The 27,209-nt window shown below is 33.8% G+C and overlaps 1 protein-coding gene across 1 annotated transcript; it reads left to right on the top strand.

Annotated features, from left to right (window-relative positions):
- The first annotated feature begins 14,033 nt into the window (after positions 1-14,033).
- On the top strand, positions 14,034-18,785 carry LOC114721459 (TMV resistance protein N-like). Its single transcript, XM_028907273.1, has 3 exons — positions 14,034-14,349; positions 14,823-14,867; positions 18,340-18,785. The coding sequence occupies exons 1-3, from the start codon at positions 14,034-14,036 to the stop codon at positions 18,783-18,785; spliced, it is 807 nt and encodes a 268-aa protein (XP_028763106.1).
- The last annotated feature ends 8,424 nt before the right edge of the window (positions 18,786-27,209 follow it).

Raw genomic sequence — 27,209 nt, 5'->3', positions numbered from 1 at the left:
TGACATCTGAAACGCACACACTCTTCTTCCATTGACAACTTCAGCATGGGATCTCACAACTAGACTATTGATTTTAACAACATTGACCATAATATTTGGAAGTAATCCTCACGGCCACGTAATTGCTTACCATCACTTTTTCATTTCTAATATGTCAATCTTTCATTCTCATCAATTACTCAATCTAGACCCTCCTCACCAACAAACCTGTCCCTCTTTAACGATGAAGAAACCACAAAAATGAAGAATCTAAACCCCATCATCAACTTCTACTCAATTACATAATACTGCACGTTTGCTCCTTCTCCTCCTACAAATCCACTTCCTCACAAGCAAAACCCACCCAAATGAAAAATGTCTACATGTTGCTCCAAGCAAGATCGAAAGGTAATAGCATTTCGAAAGGTAAATTACTCACACTTTCTTCTTTCCAATGTTAAACATGTTGCTCCAAGCTTCCTCTTTTTCGCTTTCATCTTTTGCACCTTGCTTCAATATCTTGTTCTATTCTAAGTGTTTTCATAGTTAGCAGCTTTTTCTCTCACTTCATAGGCATTTTAGTCACTTTAGCAAAATATAAAAATCTCATATTGATATCTCATGACTATTTGGGCATTTTATTTATTTGGGTTTTTTTTGTCTTTTTAATTTTCATAAGATATTTTATGATCATTTTCCCATTATATTATTGCTGCCAAAAGCGTCCTTGATAAGTGAATGTTCCCTCCCTTTTCGCCACCCGGAAAGGAACCAAGGCCGACTTGCATGAAACTTGTGTAGATTCCGTGGCCAAAATCATCACAAACAAGGTTTTTTTTTTTGTGTGCTAGCAAACAAGGGTTTTAATTTTGTATTCTATAGTTAGATAAGTTAATTAGCCATCTTAATAATAAAGACACGTAAATCAATGAATATAATGTTCCTACTCTTCCAGCAATCTCTCCCATGTACCGTGGTCAAATCCTTATTGTTGTTCGGGTTAATATAATTTTTAATCTCTCAAATTTATTCTTATTTTAGTTTTGGTCTCTTAAGTTTCAAACTATAAGATTTGGTTTTTGATGTTTCATTTCATTTAAAACATTACTTCCTACAATCCAATTAAAACTTGGACTATTTTGCCACTAAGAGACCAAAACCTATAGTTTAAAACGTAAGAGACCAAAACTAAAATGAGAATCAATTTGAGGGATTAAAAATTATATTAACTTTTTTTTAATTATTTAGGGGGGCTATTGGAAAATAGTAATAAAGACATGGGCTTCCCACAATGACAATATTTAAAAGGAGCCAAGTCAATGCCGGAACGACGCCCCCGGCGTCTTCCCTTCACTTCCGCAAAAGACAAAAACCATTGCTTTAATATCTCTCTAATTTCCACCTGCGCCTCTCGTGTTTCTTTCCCCTTATCAAAAAGACAATTTGCAAATTTAATACCGTAACTTCCGGATGCGAGTCCTTTTAAAATTATAGCGATTCTAAACAGATAAAACTCAAAGACCAAAAATCATATTTTGGAAATTAATTTTTTAATCAATTTCCGTTACACAATTTTCCCTGGGACCTGCGCCTTTACGATAAGCTAGCAGCATATCAGTTATTACAAAGCCTCAAGTTTTGTGACAGTACTTTTCTTTCTTTCTTATATAAATATATATATATATATATATCTGTGTGTCTGTATAGGCACAAACTCAAGTTTTATTTATTTATACACACTTCAAATATTACTTAGATTGAGTAATCCTTCCATTTCAGCATAATTTTCTTTATTTACAATGTTTGACTTTTTAATTTTATACTATCTTCGGTTCTAATTATAAAATCTCTTTTGTAGACTGTAAACCAGATTTTATAATTAGAACTGAAGGTAGTATGTGGAATTTTCAGTTTTCTACTACTCAATCAACCCAACTCATGAATAAATTACAATTGCATATTTTATTTATTCATATTTATATTTTTTAATTTTTTTGGTGAGCTATTAGTATGTACCACTAAACGTAAGCTATTAGTAGTCCTCAATGCAAGTTACTTTTACCATATTTACTTATTTTCAATTATATTCTTATTTAATTCTCTTTGGAAAGAGAGAAAAAGGGAGATATATGAAAATACTTCGTAAATGTAGAAAGAGAAAGAGAAAATTTTAATAAGAATAAAATTAGAAAATTTTGTCAATTTAATGTACTTCTTGATATGTGAAAATGTTAGGAACAACTTATATTAAGCACTTCGGAGATGCGTTTATACGCATTAATTTATTGCTGCATGCGCTCTCACATAGGGGTGTGTATAAGGCCCAAATGCCCGATAAACCCGTCCGAGCCCGAGAAAAAATTACCCTGCCTAGCCTAGCCTAAAAAAAAAAAAAGAGCCCAAAAAGAATAAGCATCTTTGGATTGGACATTTCATGAGCAAAGCTGGACATCGGGCAGGACATGCTACCGTACCCATTTGGCCCTGCCCGGATTATATATATATGTTATATTTATGAAATAATATTAACATATTATATTTCTTTACCCAAAAAAATTATCTCCCTCCTTTTTTTCACAATTTTTTCCATTTGCACTACAACCCAATTTTTTCCTTTCCTTGTTGCCAATTTTTTTCCCTAAAAACTTTGCTTGATTATGCGGATTGGCTACAGGAGTTCTCGATCTTGCTATTGTTTTTTCACAAGTAATTTAATTTATTATTGTCGCATGTCTCTTAGTTTTTTATTTTAAGGGACGTAATTCTTCTAAAGTAGCAATAGTATCTTGCTTTTAACTTGTTCTTCCTTTATCCAAAAAAAAAAAAACTTGTTCTTCATGAACTTTATTGGATATATCCTATTGTGTGTTTCTATTACAATGTTGGCTATTTATAAGTTAGTCTTTCCCCCGTTCTATGCCATTAACAGCTTTTCTTTGTTAGAAAATGGAGCTCATATATAACATATTTGTATAAATTAACAATTTTGAATATTTATACAAGGTAGAAAACAAGATTGAGGTAGGAGTTGGGAAAGAAAATTGGAGTTTAATTATCTGAATTATATGTTTTATTTTTTATTTAATTTATATTTAGTTATTTTGTATTAATTTTTTATGAACAAATCATACAATAGAAAGAAGTCTTTTAGATACATGGATTGCTAACTGATTTTATCACATGACAAGTGTTTGCATATTAAAAGTGGCTAAAAATCTTTCTTGTTTAGTTTATGATATATTGAATTATAAGATTTTAAGATTTTTTATTTTCCTTTCTACAATTATTTTCCCCGTGTTTTTAGATTATCTATATTATTCCTGTTAGCCCATTGCTTTAGTTTTAATATCTTTTTACAATCCTTTACATAACATTTAATTTTTACAACTTAAATGGATAATCAAGCTTCTATCTCTGACCCTCAATAGAATATCTTAAGGTGCTTCAACTCCTCTTTAATTTTTTCAGATATTTCGTCATTTTCTCAACTTTATGGAGATTGATACAAGCCATTCGAATTTCAAAGCTTTAATTACAATCTTAAGAGTTCTTTTGTTCTCGACGGATTATGAATGTTATTTATTTGGATATTTGTCAAAACTTGTTTTGAATTATTTCTGGATGATTTCAATGTGTGAAAATATAAAATTATAGAATATAATTTTTAGATATGGATGAAAATTTTTTCACATATGATGGAGGCGTGTCATCACTATTTAGACAACGAAGCCCACTTTGCCCAATCCTCCCGTACCCAACTCAAAATAATTAGGGTTTCTAGAGACAGGACTGGACAGTGGGTTGCAAAATATAACTCATTTATACTTATGGTTAGGTATCAGGCACGGTCCTGTCCATGTGTACCCTTACTTCACATTTTCACAAACTAGAGAGGGCCAAATCCACTCCCCTACAAGTATAGACCCTTCTTGATGGGAACAAAGCGATGGGAAAAGGGCAAAAGGCCATTGCCCAGTTGTGCTGAGTCAATTTTTTTTTTATTCTTTGTTTTCTTTTCTTGGGAAAATGACATATAGGGGCCAGTAAAAGAAGTGAATATAATTAAATGACATTGAAGGACAACTAACAAGCTTCGTATGCGTAGTTTATCATGTGACATGGAAAAGGAGATGATGCGTGAGGCAGACATCACTAGAACCTAGCAGATTGTGGTGTCATAATGGTGTACTTAATATGCTTGAAAAATATATAATACCGCAAGATCCTTTTATAATGAATTGAGAATGCACTAAATCAGTGAACTCACCCCTTAAAAAAATTAGAGAGGGTCCAGATCCACTCCGTGAAACTCCTTGTAAGTTAGTTTATTTGTTTATCTTTTTTAGGCTTGCTACTTATATCACTGGACATCATCAAACGAAGTTTTATGTTCAAAAATTACAATTCAGTCACTAATGTTAATCGAGTCTTGTTATGAAATAAACCAAGCGAAATTTAGAAGCATTCGGAAGAGATAAAGAGAATATTTTTACTCATGTTAATACATTCTCAATTTTTGGTCAATTCAATTTTCTCAATCACTTGAACATCTTCCGTGAAAGTCACAACACTCTTGTCAGATTTGGAATTTGATAAAATTAAATATTTTTGTGCAAACTTAATTTGATATGCGCACACCCGCGTGATATGAATTTTGGTAAATCTAAATATTTATGTACCTTCCACGAAGGTCACCGAACGCGTTCTCTGATATGCGCTTTTCTAAAATTAAATATTCTTCTTGTCCTAAATATAAAACTCTTCATATGATATAATTCGAAATAAATTGTGTCATTTCACAATTAAAATTTGTTATGACTGGTTGCTTTTGAATTTGAAAGAAAATAGAAAGGTTAGAAATATACCTTGGGGTATTGTCTTTGGAGTTTCTTGCTGGTATTTGTGGAAGAATAGGAACTCTCGACTGTTCGCTGGGGCTTCTAGATCTTGTGGTGAACTAGCTCAAAAAATCTGGTACTTTGCCTCTGAAATTGCATAAGCGAAAGGATTGACAGACAGATTGAAAGCTTGCACTGTGGAGAGGGTGAAAGGATGGGAACCTCCTGAATCTAGATGGGTCAAACTGAATGTTGATGGAGCCTGTAACGGCGATCCAGGTCCTGCAAGTTGTGGTGGAGCTTTGCGAGGGGAAGAGGGAAATTGGATATCTAGTTTTTCTCAAAATCTAGGTATCTGTGGAGTAGTTGAAGCTGAAAGTTGGGGCCTTTTGCAAGGGTTGGAGCTGGCTTGGCAAAAAGGCTACCGGAAGATTATTGTTGAAACGGATTCTGAGATTTTAATCAGGAAATTAAAGGGGAAGGAGGTAGGGGATTTTACTAATGGTATGCAAAAGCGCATTAGGTCACTACTTAATAGGAACTGGACTATTAAATTGTGCAAGATTAGTCAATCTCTGAATGGTTGTGCTGATGTTTTGGCCAAGACAGGTTTGAAGTTGAAAGCCGGCGTTCGTGTATGGGATAGAGTCCCAGAAGCGGTGAAACACCAATTTGAGAAAGACAAGATTGAGATTCAACGCAAGGTGAGTGGGGGTGTTACGTGTGTCGAGGATATTGGTTTTGGTGTGAGGTCTTCGGATAAGGTTGGCATGGGTTAATTATATCCTTATATTTGGGCCCGAGGCCTCCTTTATTATCAAAAAAAAAAAAAATTCGTCATTCTCAAATAGATTGTTATCATTTTTAATTAATGTATATATTATTTTCTATTATGTATCAGGAAAAAACATATTGTTAATATCATATCTAGACTTGTCATTTTCTAATCAAGATATGTCATTTCCAAATAAATTATTGTTATTTTTAATTAATGCAATATGTTATTTCCTGTTATATATTAGAAAAAAACATTTTATTAATATCAAATTTAAACTTATCATTTCCTAATGAAAACATGCCATTTCCAGATAAATTGTTATCAAGGGCTGGAATCATAATAAGAGAGTCAACTTATTATTATTATTATTATTATTATTATTATTATTTGCATTACTTCCTTCATTCCTTATTATAAGATCTTTTTAACTAAATTGTGGGGTTTAAAAAACAATTAAAATTAGTTTAAAACAATTAATATGTAGCAAATACAATTTTTTTAAAATAGATCCCTATACATAAATGAGTAAATGTGAGAGAATAATAGTGAAATAAATAAAAAAAGAGAATGTATCAAATACATTAAATTAGGATAAAATAGATAATAGTGCATTAAATACTCAGATAAACTTAAAGAGAACCTTATAAAAACAGACAAACCTATTCAAAAATTAGATCTTATAATGAGAAACGGAGGAAGTATAAAGTTAACAAATCATTAGTGGCCTAATGTTCACCTTTTCTTTTGTTTGCCCAAATAACTAAGGAATAGTGGGATCAAATCTCACCCCACCACTTTTTCCTAAATAATCTCATATGGCAATAAAAAACTGTCACCAAAAAACACTCTACCGACAGCCACCACAACAGTGGTCGACACTTGCATTGGCGGGTGGCTTGCCGCCGGCAAAGAGTTGAATCTTTTTTTTAAAAAAGAGAAAAATGCGCATTTTTGTCATTTGTTCTGAATTTCAAAATTCTAATTTGAGAATAATTTAATGCGCATTTTTGTCATTTGTTCTGAATTTCAAAATTCTAATTTGAGAATAATTTATCTCTCTTTTATTTCTAACTTTTAGTTTCTTAAATTGAAATATCCTAATTTTAGCTTTTTTTTATTTATTATTTCCCCCAAAAAGTAGTACCGAACGAATGATAAAAAATAGGAGTGGAGGGGATTTTAAAGTTTAAAATTTGAAATTTGAATCTCTTCGTTACCATGTTTTGCTTCCCCCGAATTTCCGATCCAACATATTTAAGGAGCATGTACAGAACCAATAGAAATTAGGTCTAACAGAAGGGTTAGTTCCTTACAATATGACGAATTAAGATTCGAACATCAGTCAGAAAAGGTCCACATATTTAGTGTCTGATAGTACCACAGATAGAATTATCTTTAATAAAAAAAATGGGGTTAAGGTGCAATTTTAACAAAAAAGTTTACCCTAAGGAGCACTGGGCACCATAAAGTTTATTTGGGTGCAAAAATATACATGAAGTTGTCAAAAGGGAGCATCTGGCACCATGTCGTTAACGTCCGTCAGTTTACTGTTAGAGGGGCCCAGAAAGTCAGTTTTAAGGTGCATTTTTAACAACAAAGTTTGCATCAAGGGGCATTAAGCACCATGAAATTTACTTGGGTGTAAAAATATAAATGAACTTTGTAAAAGGAAAAAAAAAATAACAAAATTCTTCAACTTCCATAAACATCCATTAATTTTATTCTTTTTGGTCTCACCAAATGCTATATTTTCTCTCTATAAATTTCCACTTCCAAGCCGATCCATCTTTCCCTCATCATATTCAACACACACCCACACACTCTCTGTCATGTCATTTCTGAGCCTCCAAGCCTTTTATATGTATTTAAGCAAAACACATCTTTCCTTTCTAGGATATGAGGTTTATTGCTTGCACCCGAGTACTACCTCCAGTCCTTAATATAGGATGCAATGGACTAATTTGAGGAGATTAAAAATAAATAAATAAATTACTTTAAAATATTATATTTATTGTTTTTTCTCCAAATTAATTTTCTTGGCTTGTAAACTAATATATAATTTAATGATGCATATAAATATTTTAGAGAGATCATGTACTATATGCTATTGCGTCAAATAAATAAATAATATAATATTTAAAGTAATTTATTTATTTATTTTAATCTCCTTAAATTAGTCCATTGGATCCTATATTAAGGACTGGAGGTAGTACTCGGGTGCAAGTAATGAACCTCATATCCTAGAAGGGAAAGATGTGTTTTGTTTAAATACATATAAAAGGCTTGGAGGCTCAGAAAACGACATGACAGAGAGTGTGTGGGTGTGTGTTGACTATGATGAGAGAAAGATGGATCGGCTTGGAAGTGGAAATTTATAGAGACAAAATATAGCATTTGGTGAGACCGAAAAGAATAAAATTAATGGATGTTTATGAAAGTTGAAGAATTTTTTTTTTTTTCCTTTTACAAAATTCATTTATATTTTTACACCCAAGTGAATTTCATGGTACCTAATTATATTTTTACACCCAAGTGAATTTCATGGTACCTAATGCCCCTTGATGCAAACCTTGTTGTTAAAAATGCACCTTAAAACTGACTTTCTGGGCCCCTCTAACGGTAAACTGACGGACGTTAACGGCATGGTGCTAGATGCTCCATTTTGACAACTTCATGTATATTTTTGCACCCAAATAAACTTTATAGTGCCCAGTGCTCCTTACCGTAAACTTTTTTGTTAAAATTACACTTTAACCCAAAAAAATATTACTTTATTTAGGGGGAAAAAAAGCATGTACTGAGTCCAACACGCAATCTCACATTTTGCGATGGGAGCCGTTACTATTGAGGGTGGAAATAGGCTAGGTTTAGATTTAGCTAAATAGGCCTAGGCCTGTATCAGATATCTAAAGCTTGGGCCTGGGCCTGAGTCTGCATATATGCTTTTTTTTTTTTTAAGCTCGAGCCTGAGCCTTCAAAAGGCCTAATAAGGCCTAAAAGCCTTGGTTAAAAGCCTACTTAAAATTTAGGTATTTAGGGGGTGTTTGGATAAACCCAAACCATGGTTTGGAGAATAGCTTCTGGAAAATAGATTATGGGAAGAATAGATTTTAAAAGAATAAATTTTCTGAAAAAATGATTTTAATAAAGTGAGAGTGTTTGGATAGTTATTGTCAAAAGTGCTTTTTCATATGTAGAAATTACTAAAAAGAATATAAGTTTAAATGATAATTACATATAAGATATATTTCATAATATATGATAATTTGAAATAATAAATTTGTTAATAATATATATTTTGGCAACACAATAAATAAGACATAAATAAATAAATAATTAATAATTAATGTGCGTGTATATATTATAAAATAATTAAATATGTTTATAGAAAAATTATTTATTTTGCCAATAAAAAATATTATGATTTCTTAAAAATTTTAAACATGAAATCCCAAAATTTTTTTCACAAAATTAAATAAACATACAAGGGGCGACGACACAGCACGAATGGGCAAAATGGGAGAAGAGGTAGGATAGAAAACAATCGGCAACAATGAAATGAACGATTCCTCCTTTTTTGACCGTGGGGAGCCACTGAGGAATAATTATTACTCCAACAACGTTTTTTATTGCTCAGAAACCAGTGTCCGGTAGCTTATTTCAAAACCATGGTTTCCATGGCCAAAACCTTGATTTTGCCTGAAACCATGGTTTAAAAAAAAAGTGGGTGTTTGGCTGATTTTTACCCAAACTATGGTTTGGGTTCCCAAACCATGGTTTAGGGAGATAACTAAACACCCCCTTAAATAGGCGTAAAAGCACATGCCTCCAAATTCATGTATAACTCTTTAAACTTATTTTAAAACCTACATTATATCTTAAAAGCTTAGAATCTATTTTCACATACCATATAAAATAATAAGAGTCCAGTACAGAGAAAGAATGCTTAGTGACAACAATTGTTCCAGCAAATATGAATAAGAAAAACCAATTATATGTTGAATAAGGAGATATATTTTCTAAAATCAACCAAACCCAACAAGTGACATGTAAAACTAGATTTTACCTCTTGCTTTTCTAGCAGTATTATAATATTTCATTTGGGCATCACTAAAACAAACTTATTATAATTATTATGTTTTAGTGAACAATATAAATCAGGGGAGAGCGAGTGAGCTAATGTAGTCATCTTGAGTGATCAAAGAAAAGAAATGTAGAGGTGAAAGATTGATTGATGAAATGATTGCGTTTGTATGTGAATGATGAGATGTGAGACTTAAGATTATGACTAAGCTAGTAATTTCATACATAATTTATAAAATTAATCTGGATTATATTATATAATAGTGTGAATTTAAAAAAAAAAAGTTAAATAGGCCAAGCATGTAGGCTTATAGGGTAGGCCTTATAAAAATTAAAAATAGGCCTAGCCTATTTATCTAAATGAGCTTTGCAATAATCCTAAGTCCATGCTTGTTTACTAAATAGGTCAGGTTAGGCTTATAGACTAAATCATAGGTTCATGATAGAGAGCTAGCCTACTTTCATCTCTAATTACCGTACACGTGAACAGAAGCATTGGGGAGCTGGTCAGAGAGTGGCATTAGCTCAGTTCCTTTTATGCTGTAGATATTAAAAGTCATGTGGATTAGCAAGCTTTACACATAAATAAAACACACCGAACACCTCCACGCAAGAGACAAAACCGCTGATCTTTTTGAGGGGTGGAGGGGCGAAGAATGCGGAGCCAAGAGATTGATCGAGGGAGAGAGAAATGAGGGAAGAAATGTTTGCAGGGTTTTGATAATCCCTGGATGGATGGATTGATTGTGAGAGAGAAGAAGGAGGGAATGGGGCCTGGTGGGACTAGGAGACACAACCTCATCGTACGTTTCCACATGGGTTGTTGCGTCCTTTTGCACTTTCATCCTAATTCAGTGACCCCAGATTTTTTTTTAAAGTATTACTATTCCTACCAATTTTATGAGTTTGTCCTTGTTTTTTTTTAAAACTGCCCATTGGGTATTATTTGCCGCATATAGTTATGATATTTTCCCTAAAATAATGGAGCAATGTCCATGAAGTCTGCTGGTAAAAAAAAAAAAGTCCATGAAGTCTAAAGATGAAAGTTGAAACCCGAATCAATTGATCCTCATGACCCTCATATTGGGGTTTGGATGGAGAAGGTCAAGAGACGAAAGAACGCGGAGACGGGAAGAAAATGAAATGAAGAGTCTGAAAAACAGTAATCACTCTCGCTCCTTTTCCACCACTTCGACTCATTCACTACTCACTTTCAATGTAGATAGTAGGGGTGTTCATAGTGCCCGCATACCCAGTGTGCCCGCCCGAGCCCAGGAAAAAAAAAAACCCGACCCAGCCCGAAAAAATGTAGCCCAAACAAAAAAAGGGCACTTTTGGGCAGGGCAGGGTACCCTGACTTGCCCGTTTGGCCCTGCCTGGAAGTTTTTATTTTTTTTAAAATTTTTTTTTTTCACTTTCACTCTCCAGTCTGGCAGTCTCCACTCTACAGTCTCCACTCCATCAACCTACCTTTCATCACTTCATCAGAGATTTAGAACCCTACCCATTTACCGAACGCGGCGGCAATGCGGTTACTCCCCCCCACTTTCAGTTTTGAGTCGCTCCCCTGCTTGTCGGTCTCGGTCGCTCCCCTGCCACTCGGTCTCGGTCACTCCCTCCCAGTGCAGTCTCCTACCTCCGCGTGTTGTGACTGCTCACTGCCATCTCTGATTTGAAGACTGAAGCTCGCCAAATACTCCGGCTCAACGAGTCGTTGCTCGCCTGGATCTTGCCTCTTGCCGAGTAGTCTCTCGGTATAGACCATTTCTTCCTCCTTTTTCACTATCTGGAGAAATAGTATGCTCTACAAACCTCACCTTGTCGGTCTCGGTCACTCCCAGTCTCCCACCTCACCTTGCTGTCTGTCCAATCTAAAGCTCGTCGAGTAGTCTCTCGGTATCTCTTGGTCGCTGTCTCTTCAATCTCAAGCTCGCCGAATACTCCATCTCAACACCTCAACCACCATCACGTCTCTCGGTCACTCGTTGCTCCACAGCTCCAATCTCCACTCGGTGAGTTGTGACAGCACGGATTCCTTTCTCCAGTCTCCACGCATGTCTCTGTATCATATGATTGTATTTGATTCTGCTTTGATTCAGTCGCCCAATTGTGCCATTTGATTCTGCTTGGATTATTTCTGATTTTCTGTTTCACAATTCATATAATGCTGTTTCTATGGAGGTGCATGAGATATTTAGATTCATCATCTAATGTTGTGTTTTGTAATTGCATCTACAAGCTCAGGCCTGTCGTGTCTATTCAAAAAAAAAAATTCATGTAATGCCATGTTCGTTTTAGTTTGCAAGAATTTGAGATAACAGAGAAATGGTTCTGCACTTCTGCTTCAGTGCTTCTACCGTGAAATGAGTGGCAAAGTTGAAATAGCAGAGTCATTGTAGTTACTGCCATGTTCGTTTTAGTTTCCAAGCATTGCTCAATTTTTTTTTTAATAATTCGTTTTAATATTTGGAGTAGTAGAATCATTTTAAATGAATCAATTAAATCAAATGGTATATCGTGAGCTATACTTTATAGCAGTATTATTGTATCAATTCAAATTTCTTGCCATGATTCATTTCTCACAGTATTTCTTCAGTCTCCACTTGTGTTTGTATGATATAATGCTATTTGATTCTGCTTTGATTCATTTAAAATTTCTTGCTATTTGTGTATTGATATATTTTTTAAAAATAATTTGTTCAATCACGTGATATTGCAGCTGCAATGGATGATGAACCTTCTATTACATCACCATCCCCAGTTGTTGGTGGAAGGTCTCAAGCTGCTTCAGCCTTCAACCCCTCTTCAAACACCAATCTCTATTGGACCTAATCAAACACCAAATCCTAATAGACCTAGTGAAGTTGCTGCCCCTAGCCCTCTTGTTCCTGTTCAACCTCCATCTCATCTTGTCCTCCCTCCCCTTGCTCCTTCTCCTACCCCTACTCCCCCACAAACAAATTCTGTCACACCAGAAACAAGTATTGATGAAAGGGGTACAAAGAGAAAGGCAAGAGAAACTAAGCACACATCAGAGGTTTGGAAATATTTTGTTAGATTGCCAATAGAAGAAACTAATGGAGTTCACTTAGCAGCTTGCAAGTATTGTCATACTACTTATAAAAGCTAATCCAAACCATCACGGGACAAATTCTTTATTAAGGCATATCCCAAAATGTTCAAAGAACCCTCATAAAGCCACTACAGATAAAAAGCAATCTATGTTAACTCTTTTGTCGGGCAAGACTAGTGGCCAAGGAAGATCTTTAGTTACACATGTATATGATGAGAAGCGATGTAGAAGAGCTTTAACTGAATTTATTATCTGTGATGAGCAACCATTTAGAATTGTGGAGAAGCCTACATTTAAGAAATTGTTGAATGAGTTTGCACCTCGCTTTCCAATCCCATCAAGAACAACAATTGGAAGAGATGTGTGGCAATTATATCTTAGAGAAGTTAAAGTATTGAAGAAATTTTTGAAACAGAGTACTAAACGTGTTTGTCTCACCACAAATTGCTGGACATCAAATCAGAATTTCAATTACCTATGCTTGACAGCACATTTTATTGATGATGAATAGAAGCTTCACAAAAGAATTCTCAATTTTGTTATGATTGAAAATCATAGAGGTGATACTATAAGGAGGACCATTGAGCAATGCTTGTTAGATTGGGAGATTGAGAAAGTGTTCACTATCACTGTGGATAATGCCTCAACTAATGACTCAACTTTGGGATATTTTAAAAGATGTTTGAGGAGTTGGAAGGGCTTACTTTGTGATGGTGATTATCTACAATTAAAATGTTGTGCACATGTCCTAAATTTAGTGGCCAATGAAGGTATTAAAGAAATGAAAGACAGCTTTGAAGCCATTCGAAATGCTGTGAGATATGTTCGTTCTTCTCCTTCACGCTTCCTAAGATTCAAAGCTTAGGCTGAAACTGAAAAAATAGACACTAAAAGTCTTGTTTGCCTTGATGTATCCACTCGATGGAATTCAACATACTTAATGTTAAAAGCTGTAATGAAGTTTCAAAAAGTGTTTGAGCGAATGCGTGATGAAGATGATGACTATATTTTGTACTTCAGCTCAAGCACTTCAAGCTCTAGGCGTGAGCGTGGGGCTTCTAGTTCTGCTAGGCGTGAGCAAGATAGCTTTTCTGGTCCTGTTACTGATGATTAGAATAATGCTTGAATTTTCATCAAATTCTTGAAGGTCTTCAATGACATAACATTGAAATTTTCAAGCTCCCTTTCTGTATCGGCAAATGAGTGTTTCCACCAGATCGCTCGAGTTCAGAAAATGCTGCAAAGAAATATCACAAATAATGCTAATAGCTTCTTGAGAGAAATGAGCACTAGCATGCAGGTGAAGTATGACAAGTATTGGGGTCAAGCAGACAATATGAATCCATTGCTTTTTGTGTCTGTCATTTTGGACCATCGGTATAAACTAGCATATGTGAATCATATGTTTGATCTTCTTTATACTGATCCTGAAGTATGCTTGATTATGAATAAGAGGGTTAAAGATTGTTTGTATTGGTTGTTTAATGAGTACTCTGCTGGGGTATCTATTGACTCAGGAACTACCTCCACAAGCACAGCAGGTGCAACATCATTGCCTTCTTTTGATGATGATGGTGGTGGTGGTGAAGAGGATCCAGGTCATAAGTGGTTAGAATCTATAAAACAAAGAACCTCAACAGATCCTCAAACTAAGTTAGATAGATAACTCGAGAGATAAAATCCCTTTTGCAGCTGAGTTTGACATATTGTTATGGTGGAAAGCTAATTCAGAAAAATATAGAATTCTCTCACACGTGGCATGAGATGTATTGGCTATGCCAGTTTCTACAGTGGCTTCTGAGTCTTCCTTTAGCACCGGAGGACGTGTGGTTGATCATTATAGAAGCTCTTTATCTTCTAAGATGACAGAAGCACTAATTTGTAGCCAAAATTGGCTACAACCTGGGCTATCAATGTCTGAATTTGTTGACAAGCTTCGGGAGTTTGATAATTTTGATGAGACAAAACATGTCCTTCAACTTGCTAGCAATCTTTTTTGCCCTCAAATCTTAATAACTCATATTTTACTTCATAATTTGTAATGTCATTGTTCTTTGATTTTTTGTCCTAGATTCTGCTACACCTGGAGCTGGAGGGGAGAATTTAATGGCTATTGGTAATTGAAGGGTCATTTTATAAACATGACTAGTTAAGCTGGCAAGGTGAATCAGTGCTTCCTTTAAAATCTAGAAGTATATTTTTTTTATTGTTTACTTTGTAATATATTAAACTTTGTTATTTTTATTCGTATTTTTTTCAAGTGTTCCATCCTTGTTTGGAAATTATGGAGATTGATGCAAAGTGCAAACTGTTCAATTTTCTTGGCTCCAATTACAATATTGAATCTTGTTTTGAATGGATTATTGATGTTATTCAATTGGATATTTGTTAAGACTTATTTTGGACTATTTCTGAATGATTTTGGTGTGTTAAAATGTAGAATTATGTAAAGTGATTTTCAGATATGGATGGGGTTGTTTTTTTTTTTTATGATTTGAGCAGGGCATCGGTTTTTGGGCAATGGAGCCCCGCCCCGCCCATGCCCTATCCAAAATGGTTAGGGCTTCTACGGGCAGGGCTGGACACCGGGCTACATTTCGCGGCCCGCACATAGTTCAGGCTAGGCATCGGGCTGGGGTCAAGCCCAGCCCAGCCCAACCCTGCCCACGTGCACCCCTAGTAGATAGACATATCACTAGTCACAACAGCCACCCACATTCGCCGACACTTTTCACTAGTCACGACAGCCCCACACATTCACGGCAGTGCTGAAATTTTTAACCTGTATGTAGGGTGGGAAATAATTTGAACGACATAGGGTAAGGGCATCTTTTTAAAATATTTATTTACTTGATAACATATTATTGTAATTTTCATGCATATATTTATACAAGTATGTATTCAGGTAAAAAGTTATCATATAAATATATAAGTATGTATTACCATCAGTTCAAAAAAAAACATGACTTACTAACCTTTCCTAGTTAATATTCAGTCCAATTTAATTATAGTTGGGAAATATCAGTAAAAATAATTTAAAATTTGATAAATATGATATATATATATATCTTATATTTAAAACTAAAATTAATTCAATAATTAGTTCGATATTAAAAACTTGAAGAGTCTTTTTTTTTTTAACACAAGCTACCATTTATGAATGGTATTGTGGTTAAAAGAGATTCATTGGATATTTTGTTATAACTTATTACCAGCTAGTGTTTGGACACTTAAAAAATGTTTTTAAGCATATTTACCACAAATTACGTAAAATTATTTTTAAGAAGTTAATTTAAACACCCACAAGTCACTCCTTCAAACTATGTCTTTGGCCCTATTTATAAAGCTAAGAAATTTTTTTCTCATCATTAAATTTTTAACATAAATGTACTATTGATCCAATTAATAAGCTTTAGATTTAGGAAGAGATTTGGTCTGTTTTATAAATCTTAATTTGAGTTTGTTTTAACATTTAATATATTTTTTTAATGTTGCTTTCACTTATTTCTCCCTTATCATATTTTTTTCACACATTTTCTTTCATTTTTCTCCTTTATTATAAGGATATATTTAAAAATAAAAGTATATTTCTAATATATTTATTATTTTTAACTAATTTTAATTAATTATTCGTTATTCATAAATTAGTTATTTAAAATTCAAAATAAAAAACAGGGGGACTACTGTTCACTGAAACTAAAAAAAACGTTTTTATTCATATTTAATATAAATAATGTTCAAGAAAATCACAATTTGCACAATAAAAAATCAAAAGCTAAAATAATACATTCATATTACAAATTGAATGATATAACTTGTAAATAGAAAAAAAAAATCTAAACCTTACAAGCAGAACAGCAAAGATAGTTTAAAGTATTCAGTATAATAAAGTTTACTTTTTTTGCACAAATATATCTTTTTACTGAAACCTCAGTAATTAAAATGAAGAAAAACAAAATACTGTTTCGAACACAACCTTTTAATTTTCGCATGCGAAGGTAAAATGGAGAGAAATGTTTTCAAACGGACAGCGCTGTAATTCTTTTAAGTTTTAGCGGAGTCAAATCAAGTGAAGGCTCCGAATTTCTTCTCCGTCGGGTCGTTCCATTTCAGTCACTCTTTCTCCATTCACTCTCCTGCAAAGGCCACAAAAGCCTTATAACAGAGTCAAGTCAAGTGAAGGCTCCGAGTTTCTTCTTCGTCGGGTCGTTTCATATCATTCACTCTTCCTCCATTCACTCTCCTGCAGAGACAGCAAAAGTCTTATAGATCTCTCTCTCTTCTCTGATTGATTGGTCGTCTCTGTTTCACCAATGCCTCTTTTGTTTGGTTTATTTGATTGATGATGGTGGTATAGTTGCTCCAACGGATTCTTCTTCTTCTTCTTCTGGAAGACAGGATTGATCGTTCCAACCGTCCAATATCTTTGAGGCGGATAAATGACAGAAGATTCGGATTCGGATTGGATCTCGAGAATGAGCATTTTCTGATCCAGCCGGCTAACCCCTTTATACTCCTTTTTTCGGCCCCTGGGTAACCATTTATCCTTTCACTTTCAATGGGAAGATACTTCAATTCATATCTTAAGCTCATAAAAATAGAAGATGGATATCAAAAAGAACTCAAAGAGGGACATCTTGATCAACACAAAAGAAATTAATCCCCACCCAAAAATAATCTATGTTTTATTTTCTCCTATTTTTATTCGAAGCCAGAACTGAAGCTTCCAGCTGCAAAATTAGATTTTTGTTATTAAACTGAAAAGCTTTTGATTTTTATTAAATGTTAAATAATTATAAATAATTTGTTATCTTTTTCTTTTTTTTTTTTCAATAGACCGGCCTAGTCAAAACCCAAAAGTTTTGGATAGATTGATTGTGTGATATTTTATATTTTTAGTCCTTTACTTAGCTGAAATAATGTCATTTTGAATTCTAAAACATAGCAGTCCATCAAGTTTGTGCTTATATATCTTGTTGAATTATATATGAATGGTTTAATGTATGCATGAATATTTCATTAATGCGTTTTTATTTGAAAGTTACTTTATTTCGGATTACGTACAAATATTTTTTTACATATTATATTATTTTAATCAGGTCCCATCGAGGTTAAACCTTAGTTTGACCTTTTGACACTTGAATTATTATCTCAATATGTTCAATAATTAGTCCGGTTATCAATATCTTGGATTTCTTAAATTGCAAAATTACTTTTCAAATTTCCAAAATATTGAAAGTAATATATATATATATATATATATATATATATATATGCATGCATGCGCGAGCCCCCAAGAAAACACATTGTTGGTCCCTTATAGGGCCACGGAGAAATATGTGGGATTCTTCTTTTCAAGTAAAATGCACAGACGATCGAGCGATTTGCTATGTGAAATGTCTTTCAATGAATTTCACGATTTCCTCTTCCACCAAAAAAAAGAGAAAAAATAAACAAAAAAATGACATTCATTATTTTTTAGGGTATGAGGGCCAATGAATTATCTTTTGCTTCTTGAATATATTTACAACTTTTATGGTCATTCACAATAAATATTACCAGTGTTTGCGTAATTTAAAATATTGTAGGCACTAAATATGAAGTGTTCTTGAGTTTTAGTAGAGGCAAAGAGACTCCAGAATCTTTCCCTTCTCGTCTCTATTCATCTCTATGTGAAGCTGGAATTTCTGTTTTCAAAGATGATGTTTCAATTGAACTATTGCAAAGCATTACTGAAACTTATAAATTTTCAGTCATCATCTTCTCAAAACACTATGCTAGTTCCAGAATGTGCCCGGAGGAACTCACAAAAATAATGAAGTTTCACAAACTATATTATCATGTAGTTCTTCCCATATTCTATGAAGTGGGTCGTTCAGAAGTTTGTAATCAAGAATCTAGCTTAGGAGAAGCATTTCAAGGTCTTATACAAAGAATTTCACCCACTGATGATGAAGTTTCAAGCTGGAGGAGAGCTCTCACAGAAGCTAGAGGAAAATATGGGTTTGATGTGCCTAATCTTGAGTCCAAGTAACTTAATTTTTGTTTTGTTTTACATTCTATCACTACAAAAAATTTGACCTTTGCCGCTGAAAAGTTTCAGCGGCAACATAAAAAGATCGCTGCTAAAAGTCTATTTTTAGTCGCCGTTGAAAGTGTATTTTCAGTGGTGACGAAAAATCACCTCTGAAAGTCCTCTCAGAGGTGACGAAAAAGTCACTGTTGAAAGATGATGAGTTTGCCAACAGGACATGTCGCCAATGAAACATGAGAATCGGCAGTGACTAATGTCGCCGCTGAAGCTTGTTTTAGCGGTGACAAAAAATATATTAATTATTTTTATAATATATTAATTACGCAACAAATTTTGTTTATATTCCTGATAAATATTATCAAAAGGTTTAATAAAAATAAAGTAATTGACTAAAAAATATAATATATTAAATAATAAGATTTATAACTATCAAAGTGTTTTTATGTCTTTAAAAAAAATTGTTCAATTAAAAGATACATTATATAATGCAAAAGAAAAATTACGTAGAGGGACCAATACTAGGGACGCTAGAGGTAGGAGTATCTGCAAGAGCATTTAACTGCATCTTTTGCATGAAAGCAGTGAACTGAGCTTGTATTCTCTGTTCCATCAATTGTTCCATCTATCATTTGTTCTGCTGCATGTTCTACTTCCATCTTCTCTCGCTCTGCTGCACTGCTTCCATCTTCTCTCGCTCTGTAGTAAGATTTGCTTCCATCTTTTCTGGCTCTTCCTAAAATCTTGAGTATGTGAGGAAGGACATATGCAAGTGCGCACAGTACGAATACGGCCGCTTCACCGAATGCGCCTCTTTTGCCCCCCTTCCTTACTTTATCATCATCATGTACCCTTTCTTCTTTGGGAAGGCCATTACCTCTCTTTTCTCACTTTTTATATTACTAATAATAATTGCTGGGGAAAAAAAAGAGAGAATGACACAAAAAAAACTGAAAATTTTAAATTTTAAATCAGGTTTAGTAACACTATTTTATTTGGTATTGATAAGTCTAAATTTATAAATGATGACAAATTTTTGTTGATATTTCTTATTTAATATTTACAAAATTTTAGCTTTTCTTTTGTTATTGTCCTGAAAAAAAGCAAGAAAAACTGGATATAAGGATAAATTTCTGTATTTTCAATCATTTTAATAAAGTTTCTGAGAAAAATACAGCAAAAATGAAAGCCTAAGTAAAAAAGAGAAATGCCGTACTTAGAGAGGGGTAAAAGCACATGGGGTTGGTGACGTGGGTGGTTTTAGGTTGAGATGATGTAGAATATAGTGGCAGTAAAACCCTCCTGCGGGTATATGCAATAATAATATTCCAATGCCTAGGGCTTTTTCAAAAAAAGGAAAAATAAAAGACAGTATTTTTTTTTTAATGAAATGAAATGCTGGTAGAAAAAGATGACAAAGTTGAAGGATGTCAATAAATATTGGCTGGATAATGTCCAATTATATGACAGAGTCAGAGACACCGATGCAAGAAGACAATGCCTAATCATAGCTTTTCGTGAAATTATTATTTTAATTCTAGTTTAAGCCGCCACGCATCTTTTGTCCTGTAAAGGAACATGCCATTGTCTCTTGTACTAAAATCTTACCACCTCATATCCTATATCCTAAATATAATAACTAGTTTTTTTTTGGACTCAAAATATAATAGCTAGTTTATTCAGGCCAATATATATATATATAATAGCTTGTTTATAGTATAATTTAGAGTGTAAATGAGCTCTTTTATGCATGACCGGATGTAGTACTAATTTCTTGTTCAATTTTTTTCCCCCATGAACTTGAAGTCTCCCCAAATCTTTATATTTGAGAATAATCTCTGTCACGTCAGGAGTATTGAGGTTAAAGATCTCTCAACAAGTATGCTTCTAAGATTTATTAATAAGACGTATATAATTTCAGTCTCTCTCATGTGAGGTGTGCGTGTTGAACATATTGATTATCTTGACATAGAGGTGAATTCTCAAGTTCAAATTTAACATTGACACGTGCTTGTGTGCGTGTGTACCTATAAATTAAATGAATAAATATTAATAACATAGAGCTTATGGAATGACCTTAAATTAATTATTTGAAAAGTCACAAGCCTGACGCGCACATATCAATGATGTGTTGCTTTGAGCGCATGGAGGCAATAGACATATAAGCAAGAGTCATTAATTAAATGTAGGGTAATTTTAATTTCTTGATGTATAAAAATTTGTTGGGGAAATCATTATTAAAAAAAAAATTGCTGGGGAACTCATGCCAACTAAATGTTCTCAACCCCACCAACCAACTAAAATTCAGCATCCTTAAGCAATATCTGTATCTTATCCACAAAAATAATAAAGAAGAAAAAAAGATAAAGAGAGAAAAAAAAAGAAGAAGAAAACAATGTCTTTCTCACCAATACTAACAACTGATATGAATGAGCTGCGTGACAACTTGCTCCCCGTCCCCCATGGGCTGTCTCTAACAACTGATAGGAATCCCTCTATTTCCTACTATGGAAATATATTAGGTTCTTCTTATTATTAAAATTTATAAACAGGGCTTCTTCTTTTTTTTTTTCCAAGGCTACTTTGAGGTCACTTTCAAGACTATGTACTGTGTTGCAGTAAAAAGAGAAGCAATGAAAGTTCAAATTTATCCCTAGGACAGTGATAATGCACATGGGCTTTACTCACCAGTTCAACAAAACCCACCACCATTTCCTTGTCACACCACACGAGTTCTTTCCATAAAAGAGAATTGATCCCACACAATTCTTATCTCTTGTAGCTTTACCATTTACTTGCTTTAATTTCTCATGAATGATACTGAACGCGAGCTTTATTCATACTGTGTGGTTTCAGGATATTTGATTCCCAAAGGTAGAGGATTTATGTATATACCAGAGAGATCAATTACGACCCATTTCTGTATCCTGACCCACTCACCTTCAATCTGTGGAACTTCCTATGAACGTATAGTTAATTATGTCCCTTTGCACTAGTCAGAGCGAATTCCACTGAAGAATATGAGATAAACATACATATTGCACATGGCCAGATTCCTTCTGGCTTCCCTTTCTCAGTAACATGCGCTCATTCACCGAAAGGCCTAGCTAGCTGATGAATAATGATCACGAATTGATACAAAGATTATTATTGATGCAGGCTTTTAATGAATGACGCAGAGAAACCCGTGCTTAATCATAACCCCACAAGAAACAGTGTTATGATTCGTTGCTTTAAGAGGGTCCATTCATGATTATGATCAAATGGAACGCTAATCCTTTTCTTTTACATAACCAGTCCAACCCTTTAAGATCAACCACCCAATAACGGAGAAGGTGACGTTGACTTTGGTTGCAGGTGGGAAGAAGTAGGAGGATATAAACTAATGAAATTTCCAAGAGTGGAAGCACCAAATGATCTGCACATAAGAGTCTCATCCCACTAACTACACGAAGGCTTCCATTTGTACAGTGTGAGATATAGTTACCGATAGCAGGGTTCTTTTTACATGGTAGTTTTGAATCCGGTTAGAAAATATTTTCTTCTTTTAGCAAACAACACATACACATGACAGCCATTAAATCTAGAAGGGGATTTTTAAAAAAAAAAAAAACACACAATCAATCACAGCAAACCAGAGAAAAAAAAATAGATCTCAAAATGCAGAACAAGAAATGAAAAAATATATAGCACCACAAGACTTCAAGCGAAGAAGAAGATCGGCGCACTTACATGGATGACAGAAAGAAAGGACGCTGGAAGTGATGGACTAAACACAAAGATGGAAGCTGGAAGTCAGACGCTCAAAGCTCTGTATCTGCGCGGTGCTGGTGAGAGGAAAAAGTGAAATTTTCAGATGGGGCGGGTTAAATTGTTTTGGGTTTCAAAATGAGAAAGTTTATATATAAAACAATTCGCTAGCCTTACCAAAAACACGTGTAGCTTCATTGGCAGGGGTATTAACTTTTACCAGGTTCCTTGTTCAAACCAGCCAGATGACAATTTGGTTATTTTTAACCTTTTTGAGCCAAAATGAATGTGTGAAAAATGAGCACTTGTCAAATTCGAACACGGGACCTCTAGATTAGAATAAATAGACCTGGCCAGCCAAGCTAATGAATTTGATTGAAGGCATTAAGCAACAGAAAATATATATATATATATAAAATATGCAACCGTATATGTTTTACAAAATTTAATTAATCACATTTTAAATAAAAAAGTATAAATAGTAATAAGATTTAATTAACTATATACATGATTTTATTAACTATATCTCTCAAACATATTTTAATTAATTATATTATCTCCTTCAATAATTTTATTTCTCAATCCTCTCATACATATGTTCATCATCAAATATTATTATGTCAATTAAGTATGCTCACACTAATTTAATTATAATAATCTCTCTCATATATTTAATTATGTTGTCTCTTTCAATTATAATATCCTTCTCTCTCTCTCTCTTTTTCTCTCTCTCTCTCTCTCACACACACTATCTCTCTTCCAATTATATTTACATCTACCTCTCACACACACTCTATTCTTTACTACTTTCCCCATCACTCAAACTTGCATACTTTTTCATGCATGCCTTCATCTCATTTTTCTCCCATGCACAATGTTTTTCTATTCCATCTCTCAAACATTTGGATATAGTATATGTGTTTTATACACACTCCAAACTTTCTTCCTCTCCCTTTCTCTCTCAAACACCACATTATCTTTCTTTTAGTCTCTCTCTAACACAATAATACATAAAAAACAATAATTATCAAAGTTACTTAATTACACAAATAAAAGATTATAATATAAACTTTTTATAAAAAATAAAAAATGGTAAAAAAAAAGTGAAAACACTTTCAGTGGCGACTAATTGTTGCCGCTGAAAGCATGTTTCAGTAGTGACAAAAAGTGTCGCCACTGAAAGAAGTTTTAGCAGCGATAGTTAGTCACTGCTAAAAAGACATTCAGCAGTGACTATTCAAGTCCCCAGCAGTGACCATTCACGTCGCCGCTGAAAGTGTTCACACTTTTCAGTGGCGACAACTTATGTTGCCGCCATAGTATGACCTTTTGGCGGTGACAAATTTTGTCGCCATTAAAAGCTGCACCTACAGCGGCAACAATAAGAAGTCATCCCCGTAACTATCATTTTTGGTGGTAACATTCTTGTCGCCGCAAACAGGCCTGACTTTTGGCCACGACACTTCTTATCGCCACTGAAAGTCATATCTTCAGCGGCGACTTCTTTTGTCGTTGTTGAAAGTCGTCGCTGAAAGTCTAGTTTTTTGTAGTGTATTTATTTTCAATTTTGTTAATATTGCGTGTGTGTGAGAGAGAGAGAGAGATGTACAACTCTTTTGTCGCAATCTACAACAATTAATTATTAAAAGAATTGATGGGTAGGTTAGACTATTCGCTCATAAGGAAATGGATGTCCTGTAGTTGAATTATCATTATGTAAAGCGGGTTTATTTTAGGCTTTGACATACATACACCCAAGTCATATGAAAATGCTTTTTTCTATAAATGTTTTGAAGTCAAAACCTATAGCAATAAGCTAAGCACATAATCTATGATTTTGACATACAATGTGACTTAATTATCACGTGTTTGTCATCCTTCTATTGATGCTATGCAATGGAATCTTATCATTTGTGTAACACAATTAACATATATAGAACTATGATTTTGTGAATTGACTTGTATTATTTTAATTCTGTGAATTGAAGGTGAGAATATATGTGTTTCATTTCTTGTTTTTTTTGACGGAATATATGTGCCGCTCCTAATATATACCATTATCCTGCTTTATTTGTAGTCATGGTTAATTACTCGTGCTCCTTTTTCTGCTATTCTTTCTTCATAATTCACAGCACTCAAAGAGATGAGATTATTCAGAATATTATCAAGCATGTTCGTCATATATTGGACTTGGACTTATATACTACGAAGAACACCGTTAAAGTGGATTCTTGTGTCCGGGATGAGATTACAATGCTTCATAATCATAGATCAAAACACGTTGTCATGATAGGGATGGGGGAATTGGGGGTATAGGCAAAACTACTATTGCCACAGCCATCTTTGACCACATCTCTTCTGAATTTGAGAGTAGATGTTTTCTAGCAAATGTTGGTAAATATTGGCACCGGGATGGCGACTTCGCTTCACAATTACGTGTACAAATAGGAAGCCTCATGTTGAAGCATAAGAAGGTGCTTCTTGTGTTTGACGATATGAATCAGTCGGACCAACTGGATACTTTATGTGGAAGTCGTAAGCACTTTGGTAAAGGGAGTATAATAATCATTACAACTAGAGATTTATATTTTCTTAAGGCAAGTCAAGTGGATGACACATATCACATGCAACTTTTGAGCGACGAGGAGTCTCTTCAACTTCTCAGTTGGCAACCATTTGGACAACCATACCCTGAAGAAGAATTCATGGATCTTTGCAAAGAAGTGGTTACTTTTGCTGAGGGGCTGCCACTAGCTCTTAAAGTCCTTGGGTTTTATTTGGGTGGTATGTCACTGGAACAATGGGATTCAGCATTGATGGTGCTGATCAAATCTCTCCATGTTGATATATACGAAACTCTAAAGCTTAGCTCTAACTCTTTCGATTCTGAAGGACAAGAAATATTTCTAAATATAGTTGAATTCTATATTGGGGAGGACTTGAGTGATGTGATCCCAGAGTTAAATGGCGCTGGATTCTGTGCTTCCTTTTACACAAGAGCCCTAAAGGATAACAGCCTTATAACCATTGACGACAACAAACTTAGAATGCATAATTTGTTGCAACTCATGGGAAGGAAAATAATACATGAAACTTCACAAAACGAGCTTCGAAATCGAGGTACGTTATGGTTTTGTGAGGATGCATTATGTGCTTCACGTATTATCAAACATGCATGTAGCAATGATAATTAATATAATTATCCATAATATTTCTGACATTTTGTAATCTTATATCATAAAATGTTTATATTGTAATAATATTCTAATTATATTAATTTAAATAGCATTTTATTTTACTAATATTCTGTTTTTTAAAATGTAATATTAAGGTTATAGGTATGAGGTGTTCTTGAGTTTTAGAGGTGAAACTCGGAAAAATTTTACTTCACACCTCTCTGCGGCTCTTTATAATGCTGGCATAACGGTTTTCAAAGATGATGTTGAGCTTCCGAGGAAAGTGTATCAAAATGGAACTTTTCCAAGCAATTGGAAGTTCAAAAATCTCAATCGTTATCTTTTCTAGTGAATATGCTGGATCTAAATGGTGTTTGGAAGAATTGTCAATAATCATGAAGCTTCGTAAATCGAATGATCGAGTGGTTCTACCTGTGGTTTACCATGTTAATCCATCATAAATTCGTCATCATGGAAAAGCATTTGAAGATTTTATACAAAAAAAATTCGCCATCAAAATATCAAGTTTCCGAGTGGAGGAAAACCCTTACTGAAGCTGGGAGCCTTGCGGGAATCGTTGTACATAGTTCCAGGTAATTTTTTACTTTTTGTTTGCTTTTAATTGAGATAATTGATATGCGTTTATATGCAGGTATATGATTTGGAACACAACTCGCTTCTATTTGTTCCCTGCTAGGCACTGTTTTAAAGGTTGCATAATACTTCTTTGGTCCTTAATGTAAGATCTAATTAACTAATTTGAGTAAATTAAATATGTTAGTTAAATTAATTAATATGATATGTATTTTCTCAAACACCCTAAACATCTTTCTTAATTCTCTCTCTCTCCCCCCTACTTGATTATTGTTGGAGGAATATTAATAGGGTTAATTTGAGAAAATATTGGTACACATGTAAAATAAGTCTTATATATAGAACTAACATTAACTCCCTAATTAGGTTCTACATTAAGAACTAAATGAGTACATATATTGTAAGATCCTCAAGTATTGTTTTGCTTGCAATTTCCTAGAATATTTTATCAAACCTAATAGTAGCCCTAGAACATTATTAGGGCTAGCACATTCCTCTCATGATCATACATGGCTTATTATAAAAATCAACTACGCACAAGATATTTGTGGTACCATTAGTTGTGCTTCATTCCAATTAATTTTTGTTTTTTTTTTTACTTCTGGATTATCTATATTGTAAATAATTAACTACATGAGTGTGAACGGATACTCATTGCAAAAAATGAAGCCTTTTATAATCAAAATTATAAGTTGGTTCTGCCATTACATGAAAAGCCTTGAGCCAACCCAATTTTGTATGTATGAAGACCCTATTAGTCAAGAAGAAAAAGAAATTATTTAATGAATACTTGACCATTTGACATATATTTGAAGAACAAGAAATGATTTTGTTATTTTTTTTTTTTAAGTACGTGTGATATTTTCAAATTATTTTATACTAAAGTCAACTTTACTTAGATTTTTTT

Source organism: Neltuma alba, unplaced genomic scaffold, assembly GCF_004799145.2.
Source record: "Neltuma alba isolate B1F8T4 unplaced genomic scaffold, ASM479914v2 tig00012036_pilon, whole genome shotgun sequence".
In the NCBI taxonomy this organism is placed as follows: domain Eukaryota; kingdom Viridiplantae; phylum Streptophyta; class Magnoliopsida; order Fabales; family Fabaceae; genus Neltuma; species Neltuma alba.
The sequence above is the reverse complement of the archived record's forward strand: the minus strand, read 5'-3'. Positions and strand labels throughout refer to the sequence as shown.